The sequence below is a fragment of the Canis aureus genome, chromosome 11, assembly GCF_053574225.1.
Source record: "Canis aureus isolate CA01 chromosome 11, VMU_Caureus_v.1.0, whole genome shotgun sequence".
NCBI lineage: Eukaryota > Metazoa > Chordata > Mammalia > Carnivora > Canidae > Canis > Canis aureus.
In genome coordinates this window covers 70516259-70535792 of record NC_135621.1, presented here as the reverse complement: position 1 = coordinate 70535792, position 19534 = coordinate 70516259, and the positions used below count along the sequence as shown (strand labels likewise).

The 19534-nt window shown below is 50.7% G+C and overlaps 1 protein-coding gene, 1 long non-coding RNA gene and 1 pseudogene across 4 annotated transcripts in view; 1 reads left to right on the top strand and 2 right to left on the bottom strand.

Annotated features, from left to right (window-relative positions):
* The window catches only part of ARHGAP25 (Rho GTPase activating protein 25), a 90608-nt gene extending 85105 nt beyond the window's left edge, over positions 1–5503 (bottom strand). For 2 of the 3 annotated variants that reach the window (XM_077915695.1, XM_077915698.1), the window contains exon 1: positions 4978–5478. In XM_077915695.1, the coding sequence (XP_077771821.1) occupies positions 4978–5038 (61 nt within the window). In that variant the 5' untranslated portion in view covers positions 5039–5478. Of the gene's footprint in view, positions 1–4977 lie in introns of all 3 variants that reach the window. The other variant, XM_077915696.1, reaches the window with a different exon arrangement.
* Positions 4295–11306, top strand: LOC144324331 (uncharacterized). The gene is made up of 2 exons (XR_013389869.1): positions 4295–5054; positions 10373–11306. It is a non-coding gene; the product is annotated as an uncharacterized LOC144324331 (long non-coding RNA).
* Positions 11307–18282: 6976 nt separating this feature from the next.
* LOC144324431 (U2 spliceosomal RNA) lies at positions 18283–18443 on the bottom strand (annotated as a pseudogene).
* Between the last annotated feature and the right edge of the window lie 1091 nt (positions 18444–19534).

Genomic DNA, 19534 nt, shown 5'->3' with positions numbered 1-19534 from the left:
AATACAATCCCTATCAAAATACCGACAGCATTTTTCACAGAACAAGAACAAAGAATTCTGACGCGATCGGGCGCGTTCAGGGCGGTATGGCCGCAGACAAGAACAAAGAATTCTAATTTTGTTTGGAACTACAAAGTCCCCGAACAGCCAAAGCAATCTTCAAAAAGAAAAGCAAACCTGGAGGCATCACAATTCCAGACTTCAAGTCCTGTTACAAAGCTGTGACCATCAAGACAGTGTGGTACGGGCACAAAAATAGACATGCAGGTTAGTAGAACAGAACAGAAAATCCAGAAATAAACCCACAATTCTATGGCCAATTAACCTCTGACAAAGCAGGAGAGAATATCCAATGGGAACCAGACGGTCTCTTCAACAGATGGAGCTAGAAAACTGGGCAGCCACATGCAAAAGAGTGAAACTGAACTACCCCCTTACATTGTATGCAAAGATGAATCCAAAATGGGTTGAAGACCTAAATGTGAGGCCTGAAACCATCAAAATCCTAGAAGAGGACACAGGCACTAACCTCTTTGACATGGGCCGTTAGCAACTGCTTTCTAGACGTGTCTCCTGAGGCGAGGGAAACAAAAGCAAAAATAAACTATTGGAACTTCCCCCAAACAAAAGTCTGCGCGGCAAAGGAGACAATCCACAAAACTAAAAGGCGGCCTTCGGAATGGGGCGGGGGGAGATGTTGGTCAATGACAGATCCGAAAAAGGGTTAGTATCCGAAATGCATGAAGAACTTCTACAACCGAACCCCCAAATAATCCCATTTAAAAACGGACAGAAGCCACGCACAGGCAGTTCTCTGAAGAAGACATCACAGACGGCCAACGGACGCGTGAGAGGATGCTCACGTCACTCATCAGGGAAACACAAATCGCAGCTCCAATGAGATGTCGCCGCACACCTGTCAGGACGGCTAAAATCAACGGGGAACAACAGGTGTCCGCGGGCGGCGAGGACGCGGAGAAAGGGGAGCCTCCGTGCCCTGCTGGGGGGAGCGCAAGCTGGCGCAGCCGCTCTGGAAAACAGCATGAATGTTACTCGGAAAGTCAAAACCAGAATGACCCTACGAGCCAGTAGTCGCTCTACTATTTATCCAAAAAGTACAAGGGCGCTCGTTCAAAGGGATGCACGCGGCCCTGCGTGTACAGCCGCGCTGTGCACCGTGCGTGTCCTGATCATCGCCAGTGCGCACGTTCCCGTGTGTTTACTGGTCGTATCCGTCCTCTTCTGTAAAATTCATGTTCACGTTGCTCATTTCCTTTTATTAATTTTTATTGATTCGAGGGACAGCTGTGTATCTGCGGATCTACGGATGCATCCGTGTATCCTAAACCCATACTTTCAAATCCGACTCCCTTAAACAAGAATAATAACCTTCATTGCAAAAAAAATTAAAATAAAATAATAAAAATAATAAAAATAAATAAAATAAAATAAAATAAATAAAATAAAATAAAATAAAATAAAACAAGCTTCATTGCATAAGACCTTAGGTTTTATAAATTGGTCTCGCAGTGGCAGCCTTAAGGAACAAACGTTTTCATTCCCCAACTCTGATTTTCTAAAGGGCCGAACTAGACGAACTGTTCAACTGTTCAGGCAAATAACGATTTATCAAAGAGGAGAAAAAAAATCAAGTGAGGAAAAGAAACCCCACATTGGCATTATTCCCTTTCCTACTTGGGAGCTTACAATAATGACATTGTGTTTCTCAACTGTTTCTGATTTCAACATTAAATGTCGCCGGGGTTGGGGGCGGGGGAAAGCGTCGAGACGCCACTTCCACAGCTCCTTTCACTATGAATCTCGGAGCCATTTGGTCTCTAGTGTCTGCTTCCCGTTTGGACTTGGGGGGAACTGAGAACAAAGTCGGAGGCCACACGGGAGGCCCAGGAATTCACGGGTAATCTTCCCACTAGGTGCTGCCCACCTGCGGCCCATTAGCCGCCGTCCTCTGGCCCGATGCCCTCCGAAGGTGGCGCTGAGCCCCGGACCCCTCACTGGAGCTTCGAGAGGGATGGGTTTGGGAGAGAAGACGCAGGTAGCAGTGCAGGAGAGTCGGGGAGGCTGCATCGGGTTTCATTCTGGGACTAAATAGAAGATGATAGAGGATGAAAGAAGTGCGTGCTCTGGGCTCCGCCGCAGCCAGGCCTGCGCCCCTGGCCCGGTCATCCTGGGGTGGCCCACTGGGTGCCCCGGCCCTGCTGCACCCCCGGCTCCCAGCGGCGGGAGTGCAGGGGATCCCCTCCCCCACTCTCACACACTTTCACTTTCACTACAGCCCGGCTCGCCTCCCCCAGCATCTGGGAAACTGGAAGCACAGCTGGCACAAAGGAACAGCTGGGATCCCTCCCCGGGCCTCATAGCGGGTCAGAGCCTTGCAGCTGGTTCTGGTTGAGATGGGGCGTGGGGGGAGGGGCGGAGCTCCTCATGCTACTGCTCCCCACCCCATATATTTTCTCCTGAAAATTGACCCAAGTGGTGAATGAGGAGGCAAATGCCACCTGGGTTCCACCCTTTGGGGTGATCGTCTCCTCCAGTGGCTCAACCAGGGCAGACGTCTCTCCCCGGACATCTGGCAACATCTGGAGATACTTTCGGTTGTCATAGGTGGTGGTGGTAGGAGAGGGTCACTGTCACCTAAAGGGTAGAGGCCAAGGAGGCGGCTAACACCCTATAATGCACACACAGAGGAGCCCCCAGCCCGAAGAATTACCCAGCCCAAGATACCAGTGGCGTCCAGGCTGAGAAACCCTCATCCTCTCAAGGCCGGTCACTGGCCTCCCTGACGGGACTCCCGACTCCGCACGTCTGCGTAGCAGCCGGGGGATTCGATAGCCCCTTAAGCCGGTTCTAACCGTCATGCCTGGACACAGGATGCCAGAGCGGGGAGCGGTGGTCCTGTGGCCGGGCCAGTGACTTCGTTTTCTAGGAGAACCCAGCCTGGGATCTGAGATCTCATCTGCATGACCCTCGTGGAAGGTGTTTTGGCTGCAGTCCAATCCCTGGGGGCGACAGGCTTGTAAACGACATGGATAACGGGAAGGGCTTCTTTGCATTTCACTACGGGATTATTTTTTTCGTTAAATAACACGAAATAATATCACCTGATCAGAGTCAGCCCATCATTCATTCAGTCGACAAATGTTGACGGCGTGCCCCCTAGGACCAGGGACGGGGCTCTACGAGGCCACTAACTCAGACCACAGCCCCTGCAGTGGGACTTCTTCATCGGGTGGGATGGAGGCCGGGGGGCTTGCTAAACTGCAGGCACACGAGCCTCCCTCCAGATGGTCTGATCTCACAATTCAGGAGAAGGCCCAGGAACCGGCCTTTCTGAGCAAGTACTTGAGGTGACTCTCGTGTAGCCTGTTCACGGGACCACGATTTAATCAACGTTGGTAGAAATCACGAAATCTCCCCAACCTCCCCAACCTCTGAGAATATGCAGACCTGAGCTCTAACATGGTCATTTCCCATATCCCTGGAGGGGAAAAAAAAAAATTGTGTAACCCTTGAATCAATTAATCATTTAATCACTAATCTCACGTTTCCTATTTTTAAACAGGAGAGTAAGACCTGTTCAAACACAGGTGCCGAGAGGGTACGATGACCCCACGTAAACAGAAGCAGGACACTTCCAAAGGAACTAAACCATAGAAGTCTTACGTCTAAAAACTAATTTTTATGACATGTAGTAAAAAAAAGAGCATTTGCCAAGGGTGCTGGCATCAACGTGCCTTAGAAGAAAAATCTCTTGCTTCCGTCGGAGGTACACACACCACCTATTTTCGGAACCAACCTCAGCATGCAGTGATTCCTGGCTTGATTGGGGCCTGCGGATCCTCCCTGGACACCACGATTAATGGCTTCTCTGATTACTCTCGATTTCCTTCCAAATCTCTGCTCAGACCGACATCATTAACCCTCCATTATGTGACTTGGCCACACACCACTTATTTTCGTGACACATTAAGCACCTTCAGAAGACCAAGCCTGAGCCTTGTTCCAAGCAAGACTTTTCCAAGCCACAAGAAACATCTCCCCGCTCACCTAACGCCAAGGAGGTTAGCTCACCGTGCAGGGGAGGGGGTGTAAACCCAGGAAATCGCTTTCAGCCCAACTGCTCTCCCCCAAATTACTGTGATCGATTTAATGATGGAAGAAACCAAAAAATAAAATAAAATAAAATAAAATAAAATAAAATAAAATAAAATAAAATAAAATAATAAAATAAAATAAAATATTTAAAAATTAAAAAAAAAAGATGGAAGAAACCCACACAGAGGAACTCTTGATACCAATGACATAGATTAAAATCAACGTATCACTATCATCATTAATAAAGAGAGGAACGGACTAAAGGCCAGAATATGCCAGAAAACATGCCGCCATCCCTTAATTAATCTCCAACGCGTTTCTCTTTTTCAACTTCACCATCAAGCGGTCCCTTCCATTCTCTTTAAGCAAAAAGGTCTCTACGCCATCGTCAACGGTCTCTACGTTCCTGCCTGGTCTTCCTTGCTTATTTTTTTGCTCCTTTTGCCTGACAAATAGGACGCCTCGAGTTTCTTCCCAGATGGAGCCCTTGAGAAAGACTCTCCTCTCCGCGCTCCTGTGAAAAACCACCCAAAATATGGAAAAGTGTCTGAATAGGAGGAAGATTATCCTTTCCCTAAAAATAGAGAAAACCCCCTCGGCCCCGTGTGGGATCAGTAGCCCGAGCCCATCACAGGCCAGCGAGCTCCATTCCCACACCACCCCAAGCAGAGGAGAACCCCCTCCCTGCAGGTGATGGGAACTCTGAGCCAACGTACCAATTTGAATGCAAATTTCCCCCAACTCAGGTTTGCTGACACCCATGTTCCAGCGCAAGCTCCCCGCAGACCAGCATGCAAATGGTGGGCGCTGGGCTAGAAGAAGCTATAAGAAGGGCGAGGGCGCGCGCAGACACGGACGTACCTATTTTCCCAGCCTCCACTTTCAGGTTGAAATCCCAGTTTCTTGGCAACTTCAGGGACATTTTGCTCCCGCTCGGGGTGAGTAGCTGCTGAAGCACAAGTCCGTCTCGATTCCCTCCCCTGTTGCCTCGTTGCTCTTGCCGGGGCCGCTCTCCCTCCGGGTCCCGTGTGCGTGCTCCCCGTGTGATCTCTTCCCGAGCGAGCTTGGGCTCGAGGCTGATTTGCCAGCCTGCGTCCTCGTACTGTCAGGAGAAAGGTCCGTCCATCCGTCTGTCACTTTGTCACTTGGGGCTGGCACCCAAATCCCCCCCAGGGCCTCCGACCGGCCCGCAGGGGCTGCTGCTCCCGGAAGGGTGCACCTCGCTTTTCCTGCTTTCGGTTCTTACCAGAACTATCCTGGGTGGCACTTGGCCCTGCGTCGCGAGGAGCAGAGTTCCCGTCCGAAAGGATCTCAGGCCTCACGGAGGCGAGGTCGTGATCAACAACTGCAGCCTCTCGGCCTTTTTTTTTTTTTTTTAACTGTCTGCTTCCTTGCATTTGAGGAAGTGGGTGGTTGTTCGGTGTAGATGATGCATCATGAGCACTGTTTCTTGAGAAAACGGTTTTTGGAAATGCTCGTGTAAGTAGAGCGAGTGCTCATGATACCAGGCTACAGCTTCAGGGAAAAGGGAAAGACGTGCCCGGTCCCGGGACTGCCGCCCTATGCCTCTAAGCCCCCCTCCGGCCCCAGTGGCTCACGCACCCGAAAGTGGTCAAGAGGCCACCTGCATCCTCCTCCAAGCTTCCTTCCTCTAAATTCTCCCCGCTGTTAGACCCAAGCCTCAGTCCTCCGCCCTCCACCATCCACGGGAGGGATGAGCCGCCTGCGCCCAGGGCCCTGAGGGACTGAGCCACCAAGTCAGCTCCAACGGGGGGGCGGGGGACCCCCGTGCTATGACGGCTCCTTGGCATTGTGTACAGGGCGTGGGTGTGGGGGTCAGGCGGCCACGGGTTCAAAACGCAGAGGCTCCACTTCCCAGCTCTGCAGCTCTTCACGAACAGCTGCATCCCTCTGGGCCTCCATGTTCTCAAGTCGTGACTGCAGCGAGTGACCAAGGCGTCCAGCACGGAGCGGACACGTGGCGACTGTACCACAAACGGTAGCTGGACCCGCGCGTCATGGGGCTCAGGTCTACGGCAGGCTTCCACGCGGTCACCTGGGGCAGCCTAATCTAGTGACTAGGTGCTTGAGTCTCGAGCCACACCGCCTGTGTTCAAATCCTGGTCCTGTCACCTTCTCACTGCGTGACTTCGGTCAACTTTCTTGACCACCCTGGGGTTCAGCTCCTCATCTGGAAAGGAGGCCAATCGTAGGCCCTACCTCACGTCTGTTGTCAGGCTTTACTGGGCCGTAGGTAGACGTGCTCACGAGAGCCACCGCTAGCCAGCGTGCAAGGCTCCACCCTGGGTCCATTCATCCTTCAACGCTACCAGGTGACGCCGTCATACTTTCTTCTTTGTCTCACATATGCTCACTCTCCGTTGACGACCGCGCTGCCCGTTTTATTGAGAAAAGCTGGTGGACACTGTCTACGAGCTCCCACTACTGTACCCGACTAAGGCCCACACGGAAGCCCGCACACTGGACATTTTCCTAGTAACAGGGGGTGGACTGTAGTGTTCTCAGTCGTCCATCTTTTTTATCAATTATTATTTTTTTTAAGATTTTTATTTATGTATGTATTTAGAAAGAGAGAGAGCAAGGAGAGGGACAGAGGGAGAGAGAGGATCCCGAGCCGACTCCACGTTGAGCGCACTGCCCAAGGCAGGGCTCCATCTCATGACCCTGAGATCGTGACCTCAGCCGAAACCAAGAGTCAGACAGACCGAGCCACCCAGGTGCTCCCATCACTCCCCCATCTTTGCTGAATCGATTCTTTTTCTCTCTTGGATCATTCCCACCCGCAGTCAAGCTTGTTTTAAAAAAAATCACTCTAAACTCCACTTCCCCCTCCTGCTACAGCCCCATCTCTTTTCTTCGTTTTTGGGCAAAGCTTTGGTAAGAATTGTCTACATTTGCAAATGCTTGTCCTGTTATTCTCTCCTGACCCTTCCTGCTGCTGTTTCTGCCTTGAGGCTCTTGCCCAGTATGTTCTCGCCAAGGACGTGGGCAGCGTCTCTGTCACTGAATCACGGTCGATTCTGCAAGTCAGCTCAGCACCCTCCGAGCAGGTTTGGACGCTCTGATCACTGTCTCCAACTCTGAGCTCTCTCGGCTCGGCTGCCTGGAGTCCTCACTGGCCCGGTCGTCTGCCTGCCTCCCCAGCTGCTCCTCTCTGTTTCCTTGCCACCTAATTCAGATTCAAGGCTTATGGGAAAGCCCACGAGCAGAGGGGGTTTCTTAGACCACCACTGGGGAGAGTGGGGTAGGGGCTTGGTTAGGAGCTCAAAGCCTCCAGTAGCCAACACACATCATGTGGCCAAACCCCAAAGGCAGGGAGACAGAAAGGACACATGTCCCTCAAGTGGGGAGGGACGGGGAGAAGGGAGTGACTATTTGCCAATCAAGACTCCAATCCATCATACTAACCTTGACCCTGACTCGGTCTACCAGAGACTTTGGAGCCCCACCTCGGCATCACTGCCAAACACCACCACTGTTTCCTACCTTGACCTGGAAGAGAGGAGCAGTGGGTAACCATCCTGAGCCCCCCGCCCAGCGATGCCTCTACGGGGAAGGTGACACCACCCAAAGTTCCAGTCCTGGGATCTTTAAGTGAGGAACTCTGAACATATTTTGAAGCTAGCACTTACAGACATACAGAGAACTTCCTTCGCTCTTTAGGGGGAGGTTCCTGTAACTCTTGGAAAAACTCGTGACTGATGGGGAAGTTGGGTGTGAATACTTGGAAAGGCAATCAGACGCAAAGCACCCCTGGAAAGGCCCAACACGGCAGCCTTCCCTCTGGGGAGCCCACTGTGGGTCAGCCTGCGGCCTGGGCGGGGCTTCTCTCCTTCTTGACCTGCAGGGAATGAAGATTGGGATGTCCCACATGGCAGCAATAGCCTATGCAATAGCAGAAACAAAAGCAAAAATCCAAGCATCTACATGCTCACTACGAGCAACCGTTTCTTGAGTAAGGACTTGGTTTTGCTAGACTTTGGAGGAACATCCATGGACAAGCAGACTTTGTTTCTGCTTTCATTCTACTGACAGTTTGTTGAGAGACAACAGTACAGCATGAGAAGGGTTATACTGGGTGAGGTGTAGGAAGCTATGGGGGCTTATTCGTGAGGTGCCGGATTGGGACTTGGGCAGTGAAGGAAGGCTTCCTGGGGGAAATGTCTTTTGCATTAAGGCTTATGAGTGACTTGGGGAGGCAAGAGGGTTGGGAGAGGCTTGCAGACAAAACACAGGGCATGCAAGAGGCACAGAAGTAGGAAAGAGCTCATCGGGTTGCTCTGGAGAAGGATGAAAAGGGGTAGGAGGGAGGAGAGACAGACAGACAGACAGACGGCTGCATTGGCGGTGGAGCCCCGGCGAGCCTTGGCATGGAGTCTGGACTTTACCTGGAGGAAAGAGAAGCCATTTGAACTTCATAACTGGGGTTGGGATGCGGGGCTGTGGCAAAGCGCGGGTGAGAGGCGGGAGACAGGGAGGTCAGCCACAGTGCGCAGGCGGAGAAGGGAACACGAGGCAACAGGCCTCCTGGTGGGACGCTGGATGTCCAGGGGACTTTTGTGGGAGGGAAAGAGACCCCACAGGGCACCCACTGGCCTGGCTGTGGTCCCTGCAGGGGGATGGAGCTCCTGCCACTAAGCCAGAGAGCACACAGGAGGAGAGGGGGCTGAGGGCTGCTGCTGACTAGCAGGGAGTCGGCTGCCCAGGGAGGAGCGGGTGGGCTGGGCCCGGTGGGAGCATCTGGAGACTTCTAGAAGCCGGGGGCCCAGCTGGCAGAGCTAGAGCTCGGGAGACACATGCATCCGTTCATTCACTCGTTCACTCCTTAAACACTGACCCAGGACTGGCCGGAGGCTAAGTGAACAAGGATGACTAAGGGTCTGCCCCAAGTGACCGTGTGGCAGACAGAAGTGTGAGCACAGCGGCAGTGCTGTGCGGGGTGTGGGGGTGTGTGCGGGCGGGCATGGGTGGCTTCCCCCGACAGGCAACCCCTGGGAGAGGTGCCGGGCAGCAAGCACGGCGGGGCAGCAGGAGGAGGAGGTCGGGGCAGATGCCCAGCCCATGGATAGTAAGGAGGCCCAGGCCGGTCAGGGAGGTAGGGGATGGTGTCCTGGCGGGGAGGGGGGGTGCCTCAGGGGGAGGTGCATGAGGGGGAGGTGCCCGGGGGGCTCCAGGGGGGAGGTGCCCAAGGGGAAGGGGGTGCCCAAGGGGGAGGTGCCCCTTCCCATTCCCCCAACCCAGCCCTGGGCTAACACGGGTCTACACTACCTGTCTCTCCTCTGTCTATCCTAGACATTTCGTATAAATGCTATCCTATGGCCCATGACACTTAGTGACCGGCTCCTTTCACTCTGTATAATGTTCTCAAGGTTCTCCTGTGTTGTCCCCGGCGTCAGATCTTTATTTCTTTTAATGGCCACATCCTATCCCGCCGTACAAGTGTAGCACACTTTATCCGGTCACTGGTTGACGGGCATGTGGACCGTTTGCGCTCTCTGGCTGTTAACGAGTAATGCTCTCAGAAGCATTCACATGCAAGTTTTGTGTGAACGTGTGCTTTTGGTTCTCCTGGATACGTACCTGGAAGCAGAATTTCTGGGTCCTATGGAGACTCACTTTTAAACTTTTTGGGGAACTGCCCGAACGTTTTTCCAAAGTGCTTGCACCACTTTAGGTTCCCATCGGCAATGTAGGAAGGTTCCATCTCTTCCATTGCCTCCCCAACTCTCGTTGTCATCTGTCTTTCTCCTGCGTACGAAGCGGCAGCTCCCTGTGGGTCTGATTTGCCTTTCTCTGAAGGCTAACGACGTCGACCCTCTTTCTGTGTGCTGATCGGGCTGGTTCGGTTTTCCAAAAGACTTAAATTCTGCTTCTTGAAACATCCACAGATGTAGCCACAGGGAACCTGCATGTCTATGACTGCATTCAGCGACAATTCGAACCTCCGATTTTGACTTAACGTCCTATGTTGTTTTGTTTCCTTTAAGTTTTTTCTTAGCTGATGGAGACACACCGTGCTAAATACCACCCCAAATTTCCAGCAGCCTTTTTCCTACATGCTTCTGCTCCCACTGAAGTGCAATGTCCCGCCCCCCCACCCCGCCTCCCCACTGCCTGGCTCTCTGGGATTTTCAAGTGATGCCCTGCATAAATAGCAGTCACACCTTAGTGGCAGTGATTAGGTGTGCTGGAGAGACCCACTTGCCAGTTGATCTCTCCATCCCTCTCCCCACAGCATGCCCCAATGATGCTTGTCACCATCACCCTCATCACCATTACTCTTGGAGCTGATGTTTTCCACAAGGATTCATAACAACGCCCGAGGAGGCTGGAAGGACAACACACGAGCTGCCTCACTGACCAGCATGGGACAAACGGGTGGCAGAGAAAGGGAGTTCAGTTTTCTGGATCGTCCACAGTTGGAGCATCTGAGCAGACTCCAGGAGAGCCACTGCATGAGGGCCCACCTTTGCCAGGAGGTCTCTGTTCAGGAGACAAAGCCGGGGAGTCCTCTCTGGGCTGGGGTCCTTGTGCGGCCGGACAGTTCCCTATGATCCGTAGATTCTTCCCTTACCAAGGACAAAGAGAAACTTGGCTGCTAGTGCTACCCAGGTGCTGTAGCTCATGACGTTTTTAACAGAATTAATTGTATATTGGGGGAGAGACACAAGCAAAGATGAATCTAGATTGAGCCTCTTGGTGGTAGAGCCTAAACAGAAGGGACTTTGCTTTTTACTATTTAACCAAAAAAAAAAAAAAAAAAAAAAAAAAGCTCATGGAACGTAAATAAAGAGGTGGCTGAGGCTGGGGCTCCATCGCACCTGTCTCCCCTAGTCCTTGAGGAGTTGCTTGGTGAAATCTTAAGGCCCTGACCATGGCGGTGGTTCCATGAGTCCCATGTCTTTCTCCTTCCGTGGTGAGGGTGCAGTGGGCCGAGAAGGGAAAGCGATGGGTGACAGAGTCCATTTAAAAGTATAACAAAACTAAAAACCACCTACTTTTTAAAATCACCACCATGCATAGTAATTCTAGATAATGTCTGTGCCAAACAGTCCTCCCTTTCGTTGGACCGCCTCCAGTCCCTGCCCTCCTGGTAGGTCCCCATGACCCTGCTGGTAACAAGAACTCCCACCTCGTCCAGGGGGGAGAATTTTCTCCTTGCTGTGGAACCTGCGTGTTCTGATTGCTCACACCACTCACCTGCAAACTCCACACCATCCCCACTCCTTGCCACCACAGCTTCTTGAGGATTTGAGCTCCAAACCAAGCCCCTACCCCACTCTCCCCAGGGGTGCTCTAAGAAACCCCCTCTGCTTGTGAGCTTTCCCATAAGCCTTGGATCTGAACTAGGTGGTGTGGTCAGAAAACCTGTAGGATGCTCTTCTAAAAAGAAATGCCCTCATGGTGAACACCGGGTGTTGTACAGAAGTGTTGAGTCACTAGGTTGCACGTCCAAAACTAACACTACACAGTGTGTTAACTAACTGGAATTTAAATAAAACCTTTCAAAAATAAATGGAAAAAAAATACCTTAAAAACTACATCTTAATGAGCTTACCCTGACAATTTCAGTACAGCACTCATTTGTTTTTTAATCAGCACACTTTATTTTTTTAAGCACTTTTAGATCTACAGAAAAATTGAATGGAAAGCAGAGTTCCCACAGGCCACCTCCCTCCTCAATACAGCCACCCTGCATTTCCCCCTCTTATTCTCCATTTCTCCTTAGTCTGCTTTTCCCTCCTTATTCTGCATTTCCCCTCTTATTAACTCTGCATTTCCCTTCTTATTCTCCACTTCCCCTCTTATCTCCATTTCTCCTCTTATCTCCATTTCCCCTCTTATTCTCCATTTCCCCTCTTATTCTCCATTTCCCCCTTATCTCCATTTCCCCTCTTATTCTCCATTTCCCCTCTTATCTTCATTTCCCCTCTTATCTCCATTTCCTCTCTTATCTCCATTTCTCCTCTTATCTCCATTTCCCCTCTTATTCTCCATTCCCCCTCTTATCTCCATTACCCCTCTTTTCTCCATTTCCCCTCTTAGTCTTCATATCCCCTCTTAGTCTGCATTTCCTTCCTTATTCTGCATTTCCCCTCTTATTAACTCTGCATTTCCCTTCTTATTCTCCACTTCCCCTCTTATCTCCATTTCCCCTCTTATTCTCCATTTCCCCTCTTATCTCCATTTCCCCTCTTATTCTCCATTTCCCCTCTTAATCTGCTTTCCCCCCATTATTAACATATTGCATTAGTGTGGTATGTTTGTTGTCACTGATGAGCCAATATGAATATGTCATTACTAACCGAAGTCCATAGTTTACATTAGGACTCACTCTCGGTGTTGTATCCTCTGGGACCTGAGCAGTGAGGTGGACAAGCCTCGTTACTGATCTCATCTCTGCCAAGGCCCCTAGTGGTGTTGGTTCTGATGTCTGGTCACAGTTTATAGTCTATTAACCCTTACTTCCTCCCATAGCAATAGAAAAAGAGAGGAAAGAAAAGAAAAGGAAAAAGAAAAGAAAGGGGAAAAAAGAAAAGAAAAGAAAAGAAAAGAAAAGAAAAGAAAAGAAAAGAAAAGAAAAGAAAAGAAAAAAGAAAAGAGAAAAGAAAAGAAATCTCTCTGGTCCTGAAGGCCAAGACTGCCACTGTCACCGGCCACGCTCTAACTGTCTATTGAAACACGAAATATATAACCATGAGATCATAAGCAGAATCTGAACTCTGTGAATCAGAGCACACACAGCAAATCAGAGGGAAACACTTCCCCACATAACACCTCCCTCAGGCCAGTCACAGCTGACATAGTTGGTTGAACCACACGAAGTTGCTGATACTTGCCCACGTTTGACCTGCAAACAACAGTAGTTTCATAGGATTGGTTGTCAGAGGCCCACTCTGCTTCCTGCCACGTATTCACTCAACAGATACCAAATGCTCCCTTACTGTGTACCAGGCACTGTCCTAGGTGCAGAGGATGTGGCCAGAAGCAAGAGGGATGGGAATATCTTGTTTTGTGAAGATTATTCTGGTGAGAAGAAACAATAAAGTAAGTGAAACAAGTGTGACAAGCTAGTGGGTGGTGAGTGCTGCGGAGAAAAGTCAGTGTGTCTTGGGAAGTAAGAGAAGCAGTAAGTTCCAGGAGGGGTGGACTGCAGCTGGGAACGGCCCAGGTGAAGCTTCCTGAGGGATACACGACATTCCAGTAAAGGTCTCAGGGGAGTGAGGCTGAGGCAGGTGAAGATCCGTGTTAGACCCTCCAGCGCGAGGAAGGGTGAGTGCCACAGCCTCGCCAGGGGTAGAAGCGAGCCCAGGGTGACCAGACCCAGCCAGGTGGCTGCCCGGTATCTTTCTCCTTTATCCTGGGGCCTGCAGTAGAGGGGCTGTGCCCCAGGGGAAGCCAACCTTATAGGCTCAGTTGTCAAGCAGTCGGAACTCCATGTTGGTGTTTAGGGAATTTGGGAGGAAGGTCAGCAACCCACAGCCTGGAGAACTGGGGGCCCCAGCGTGGTGGGAAGTTGAGGCCGGAAGAGTCTCAACCTCCGCCTGGAAGGAGGCAACCGCCCCTCGTGGCTGTGCAGAGCAGCCTTCGGGTCACCCGCTGGACAGTTCTGCCCACCTCACAGCTCTGCTCTTCGACCCCAGCAGCTCATCCATCAAGCGCATAGTTCCCTTGGACCTGGATTAGAAAGAGCGAGACTCTTTGCCCCACCTGACCCATGTGCCAGCGTTGGAAGTGCCCTTGCCCAACCAGCCAGGGCCTCTCGCTTCCTCCAGAGTGAGCCCGATGATCCATCTCCAGGGGGAAATGGGCTCTGTGCGGAGTGGGGAGTCTCCATCCCCCCACCACAGGGGACGCCAGGGACCAGAGAGGGTACTAGTTAAATCACCCAAAGCACATGGATACGTTCAGGTTGCATCCCTCCCAGACTACAGGCAGAAGTGTGCCTGTCTCCGCCCCGTCCCCGCGCTCAGGGGGACGGCAGGTCACAGCAACCTGCAGCACAACCCGACCAAGGGGACCAGGGAACAGCTTCGTCCATCCCCCATCCCTCAGATCCTCACATTCAAGGGCCCATGGGTCTCCCTAGGGCAGGGGAGTCTCATTTGTGACGGGCCCTCCGCAAGTCCCGAAGCACTCCACCCACGACAGACCCCAAAATATGTTGATGGGGTCAAGCTGCAGTGGCACTCTCTTCCCCTCCAAGCCCTGGGAACCAGGAGGGAGTGGGGGCTTGCTCACTGATCCCTAGACGGGAGCCTAGGACAAGAAGGGGGCCCTGTTGCCCACCTTCCTCCTTGACCAGGTTCTGGAAGGTCACACTCCGTACAGGAACGGCTCCAGGTTTAGATCTACCCCCCGTACACCGGTCCCGACGACTACAAATCGCCACTAGCAGGTGCCCAATAAATGTAGCTCACTCCTATAATTTTCTGCAGGCCCCTCAGGGATTCGGGGAAGCCCACTGGCTTTCTGTTTGGAGCTGGTCCTGGAGTAGCTGCCCGAGAGGCCCGGTGCACTGTGCCCGCCGGAAGGCCTGTCCCTCGGATCGACCCACGCCCTCCTTCCTCACCTTGGCCCCGCCGAGCCTTTCCTTGCTGGTAACCTGCAGCCACAGTGCCGTGCGGAGGGGGCTGCCCTGCAGGCTCTCGAGCCCAGATGCGGCCTCCTGGCCTTGAGCACAAGCCCTATGCAGGCCAACCAGGCCACGCACCCAGACAGATGACACTCATGTGACCCTGCGGAGCTGCTTTCCCTTTTAGACTGTCCATATTCTCCCCTGGTTTCAGACTTAGGTGCTGCTCCATTTCTCATCCATCAAAAAAGCTGGTGGCCATCCTTTCTGAGCCTCCCCTATCCTTCATCTCCTAACGCTTCCCCGGGTAGAGGCCTGGAAGCCGCACGCATCCTGTCTGGGCTCTTACCGTGTGTGAGGCTGAGCCTTCACGGCTCCTGGGGTCTCAGGGGGGTTCAACTTTGCATCCAGGGTCTCTGGGAAGTTACACACCGCACACGGGTATGCAGACTTGGCCACTCGGAGTCCGGCTCAACCTGAGGCCAGGTGTGTTGCCCCCATGGACCAGCCAGTCTAGAAACCTCATTTTGCCACAAGAGGCCCTGCATTAACCCCTACTGTGGCTTGTTGGGCCTTTGTCAGCCGCATAAAGAGTCCATGCAAAGATTCCTGTGGTGGGGGCCTTAGAAAGTCTAGTGTCTTTTCCCCAGATGGCCCCAGAGCATAATGGTGCAGAACTGTTCTCCCAGCGAATGCTTTGGTGCCATTCCGCACCCCCCAGTCCTTCACATTCATGAGGAGAAGCCAAAGGGTCAAATGCAGCAGCCCAGGCCCCAGTGCCCTACACGTCATCCACAATCAGGAGCTCTGAGGACCCTCCCTCCAGGGCTCTTTGGTTCCACAGCCGACAACACGACCGCCAGACCACCAACGCTCCTTGGGGCCAGTGACCTGCCCTCTCGGGGCTTCTTCTGGCGACAGACACTGCGGTCACCCTGTGAGTGGTCTCCTCTGTCCTCCCGTGGACCGTATGCTACGAATACATTTTCCCCCTCGTGTCAATAGGGCGAATATTGTTCATCCATTTTACGGAGAAGAAAACCGAGGCGTGGGCCAGTGAGATACTCACTCACTGAAGGGCCGAGTTAGAAATCTGTATTTTGCCCAAGAGTTGTTGCAAATCTTATGGTCAGAAAATACGCCCCAGAACGCTTGAAATAAAGTATAAAATTCAAAATAAAGCAAGGAATTGATCTCCGACGGTCAGTTCTTCCGGTAAAAAGAGGAAACGAGCTTTGGTCAGTTTCACAAAGGGAGTCGCCGTGCTTTACCTGTCGCTGTACCTGTGGTTCAAAAAAAGCTTTGTTTATTAAATTCTGAGCAGCCGGTGCAATTAAGACTTGCACGCACTGTGGTCTGAAACGTAACTGTCTGTTAACATGACGCTGGTATTAAAGTCGCCATCGGGAAGCTTCATGTGTGGTTCCAGACCCTGGGGGAAAGAATGAGGGAAAAAAGAATAAGGCTTTGGAGTCTGAGGGTATCTTAAGCATTTCTGCATTCAGTCACATCCATGAGCATAGCTGGATTTCCATAAAAATGTATTTCTGCTCAGAAAGATCATACTGGCCAAACAGAGGAGTCCATTAAGATCAACTTCAGATCTTCCAAAACATCTGGCAGGGGCCGGGGGTGTATCTGACAATAGCCCACACCTTCTAAAACCACATAGATTTTGCCCACCTCACTAGAGAACCTTTGAATGTGGCAGGTGGGGAAATGCTGAAAGCACCCACTGGTCCTTCTGCGGCAACAAGGTGCTCTTCCGGTTGATTCCAATAACAAAGTGATTACGGCCACAGAACCGAGGGGAATTTGATCTCTGCCCATAGCAAAGCTTCCAGGGCAAGGAGAAGAGTTGTTATAATTATTATTATTTTTTTTTTTAGGAAAACTATTTGAAATATTTCCACGTCTACAAGCTCTGTTCTGACCCAGCTTCACTCCTCTGCTCCACCAAAAGTTTGAGCTGCACTTTATCATAGAATCTCATCAAAATGGCATCTCTCAAACCACCTCCTGCCACCAGGCAACATTTCTGCCTGGCTCCTGTGATTTTTAAGGTGGGGACCCTCCCTGTCTGGGTGTGTGATTTCTAGAAATGAGTCCTGATCAGTCAGCTGATAGTGAGCAGGAAGTTGCAAGGGTTTTTCACCAAAACCATCACCTTGGTCGCTGCATTACATTTAAAGACTCCTTCTTAAAATAAGCATGAACCTTAGACCAATAGACATAACAGGTAACTGGACAAACCTGGGCTGTTTGACATCTCACGTGCTAAGTTTGGAAATACATCAGGTGCTTATGTTGGTGACATGAGCCAGGGGCCAAGAGGCGCTCGGTAGACCTGGATTCACGAGAGCAACCCCTGCTCCATCTCATTGTGATTTCTGAACCCTTCTTATCTACAAGGACAAGTTGATGATACCGACTGTGGGCTAGACTTGTAAAGATTAGGCTCCCTGTATGGGAAGCTCCCGGACAACAGCAGCCATTGTTAAATAGCAATAATAATAATGCTAAATTTCCTCTAGGCAATAGTTGACAACTAGGTTGTAAAAAGGCTGACTAATGACCCCTAAAGATGTTCACATGCTAAATCCACAGAACATGAGAACGGGTAAAGGGATTTTGCGGATGTGATTGGGTCAAAGATCTTGAGATGAAGACACCGTCTTGGATTGTCAGGTGGGTCCAGTGTAACCACAGGGCCCTTATAAGAAGGAAGCAGGGGGGGATTGATGTGATTATGGAACAAGGTGAGAAAGGGGCTAATGAGGGGCACCTGGGTGGCTCAGTCCATTAAGCGTCTGACTCTTGGTTTCAGCTCAAGTCATGATCTGGGGGTCCTGAGATCGAGCCCCATGTGGAGCTCAGCACTCAGCACAAAGTCTATTTGTCCCTCTCCCTCTGCCCCTCCCTCTGCTCTCTCTCTCATAAATATATAAAATCTTGAAAGAAAAAGAAAGAAAGAGAGAGAGAGAGAGGCCATGAGCCAAAGAATGCAGATGACCTCTAGAAACTGGAAGAAGGGGCAGCCCGGGTGGCTCAGAGGTTTAGCACCACCATCAGCCCAGGGCATAATCCTGGAGACCCGGGATCGAATCCCACGTCAGGCTCCCTGCATGGAGCCTGCTTCTCCCTCTGCCTGTGTCTCTGCCCCTCTCTCTCTCTCTCTGTCTCCATGAATAAACAAATAAATCTTTAAAAAAATAAATTAAAAAAAAATTGAAACTGGAAGAAGAAGATAGATGTCCCCTCAGAACCTTCAGGGGGAGCTCACCCTGCAGACACCTTGACTTCAGCCCAGTGAGACCAATTTTGGAGTTCTGACCTCCAGTACCATCTAAGAATCAATCCGTGTTGTTTTAAGCCACTGAGATTGTAGTGATTTATTACAGTAGCAAGCAGAAACTCGTTGTATACGATTATAAAACTTATTTTCTTGGGCGGCCCATAAGCTGGCTCTGGAGGCAATTTCCAACAAAACAACCTTTCTCATTTTTTTTTTTTTTTCAGAACAAGGGTATCACATATTTATGACCTGCCTATTTCATACCAGGTTCAAAAGTAGATGAGCTCCCCCCAGAGAGTGTATGAAGTGAGAACAGAAGCCCTAAAGCAGACCCTAGAGTAGTGATTCCTAGACTTCCCTGGGTTCTTGTTAAAATGGAGATTCTGGTAAGAACAAATATTACACTTGATCTTAGCCAAAAGGCTGAGAAGCAATAGGATTTTACGCTAAATAAAATAAATCAGTCAGAGAAAGACAATAATCATATGGTCTCACCCGTATGTGGAATTTAAGAAACAAAACAGAAGAGCACAGGGGAAGAGAGGAAAAAATAAAACAAGATGAAATCAGAGAGGGAGACAAACCGTAAGAGACTCTTAATCATGGAAAACAAACTGAAGGTTACTGGAGGGGCGGGGGGCAGGGGGAGATGGGGAAACCAGGTGACCGGTACTGAGGAGGGCACGTGAGGAGATGAGCACTGGGGCTTATGTAAGACTGATGAGTCATCACTGACCTCTACCTCTGAAACCGTAACTTATAAGTAATATGTTATATGTTAATTAATTGAATTTAAATAAAATAATTTTTTTGAAAAAAATGAAGATTCTGACTCAGAAGGACTGGAGTGAACCCTGAGTTTCTGCATTTCTAACATGCTCCTGATGACCCCGTGCAGCTGGTCCCCACAGTTTGAGCGGCCAGGGTCCAGGGGACCACTTCGAAGGGGGCACATTTGATTGGCACACAAGAGTCTCCACCAGTGGACTTGTCCGTTGGCAGTTCCCAAGTCTATCCGGGTCTTTGCAAAATTCCTTGACAGGTGCCCAGGTCTGCAGAGCGCTCATGACGGGCAGCACGTCATTCACGTCCACTCCCACCAAGTGAACTGTACATACTCTCGGTTGGATCCATTCCCAAGCAAATGCATGCCAGGGTGATCCAAGCTGTACTTACCCTAATCATATATTTTAATCATATGATGAAGTTGATTAGTTGAAACCAACGAAATAGGAGTGCAAAGAAAAAAAAAAACAGAGCTTTTTCTATTAAAATTAAGTAATTGGATTTGGAAAGAGAATTTAAAACCTGTCAAATCACATGGGAGTAAGTGTGTGGGGAGGGGTGGGGGATCCTAAAGCTCTCTGCACATAGAATGCTTTAAAATATGCCTTCAAATTTTCACCCCCATTTTTAAAGAAACCAAAATCGTCCTCTTGAGGACGTTGCAGATGACAAACATTTTGACAAGAAAAACTGTAAGGATACGCGTCTGGTTCTTAGGTGAAACACTGAAGGTCGAGTGG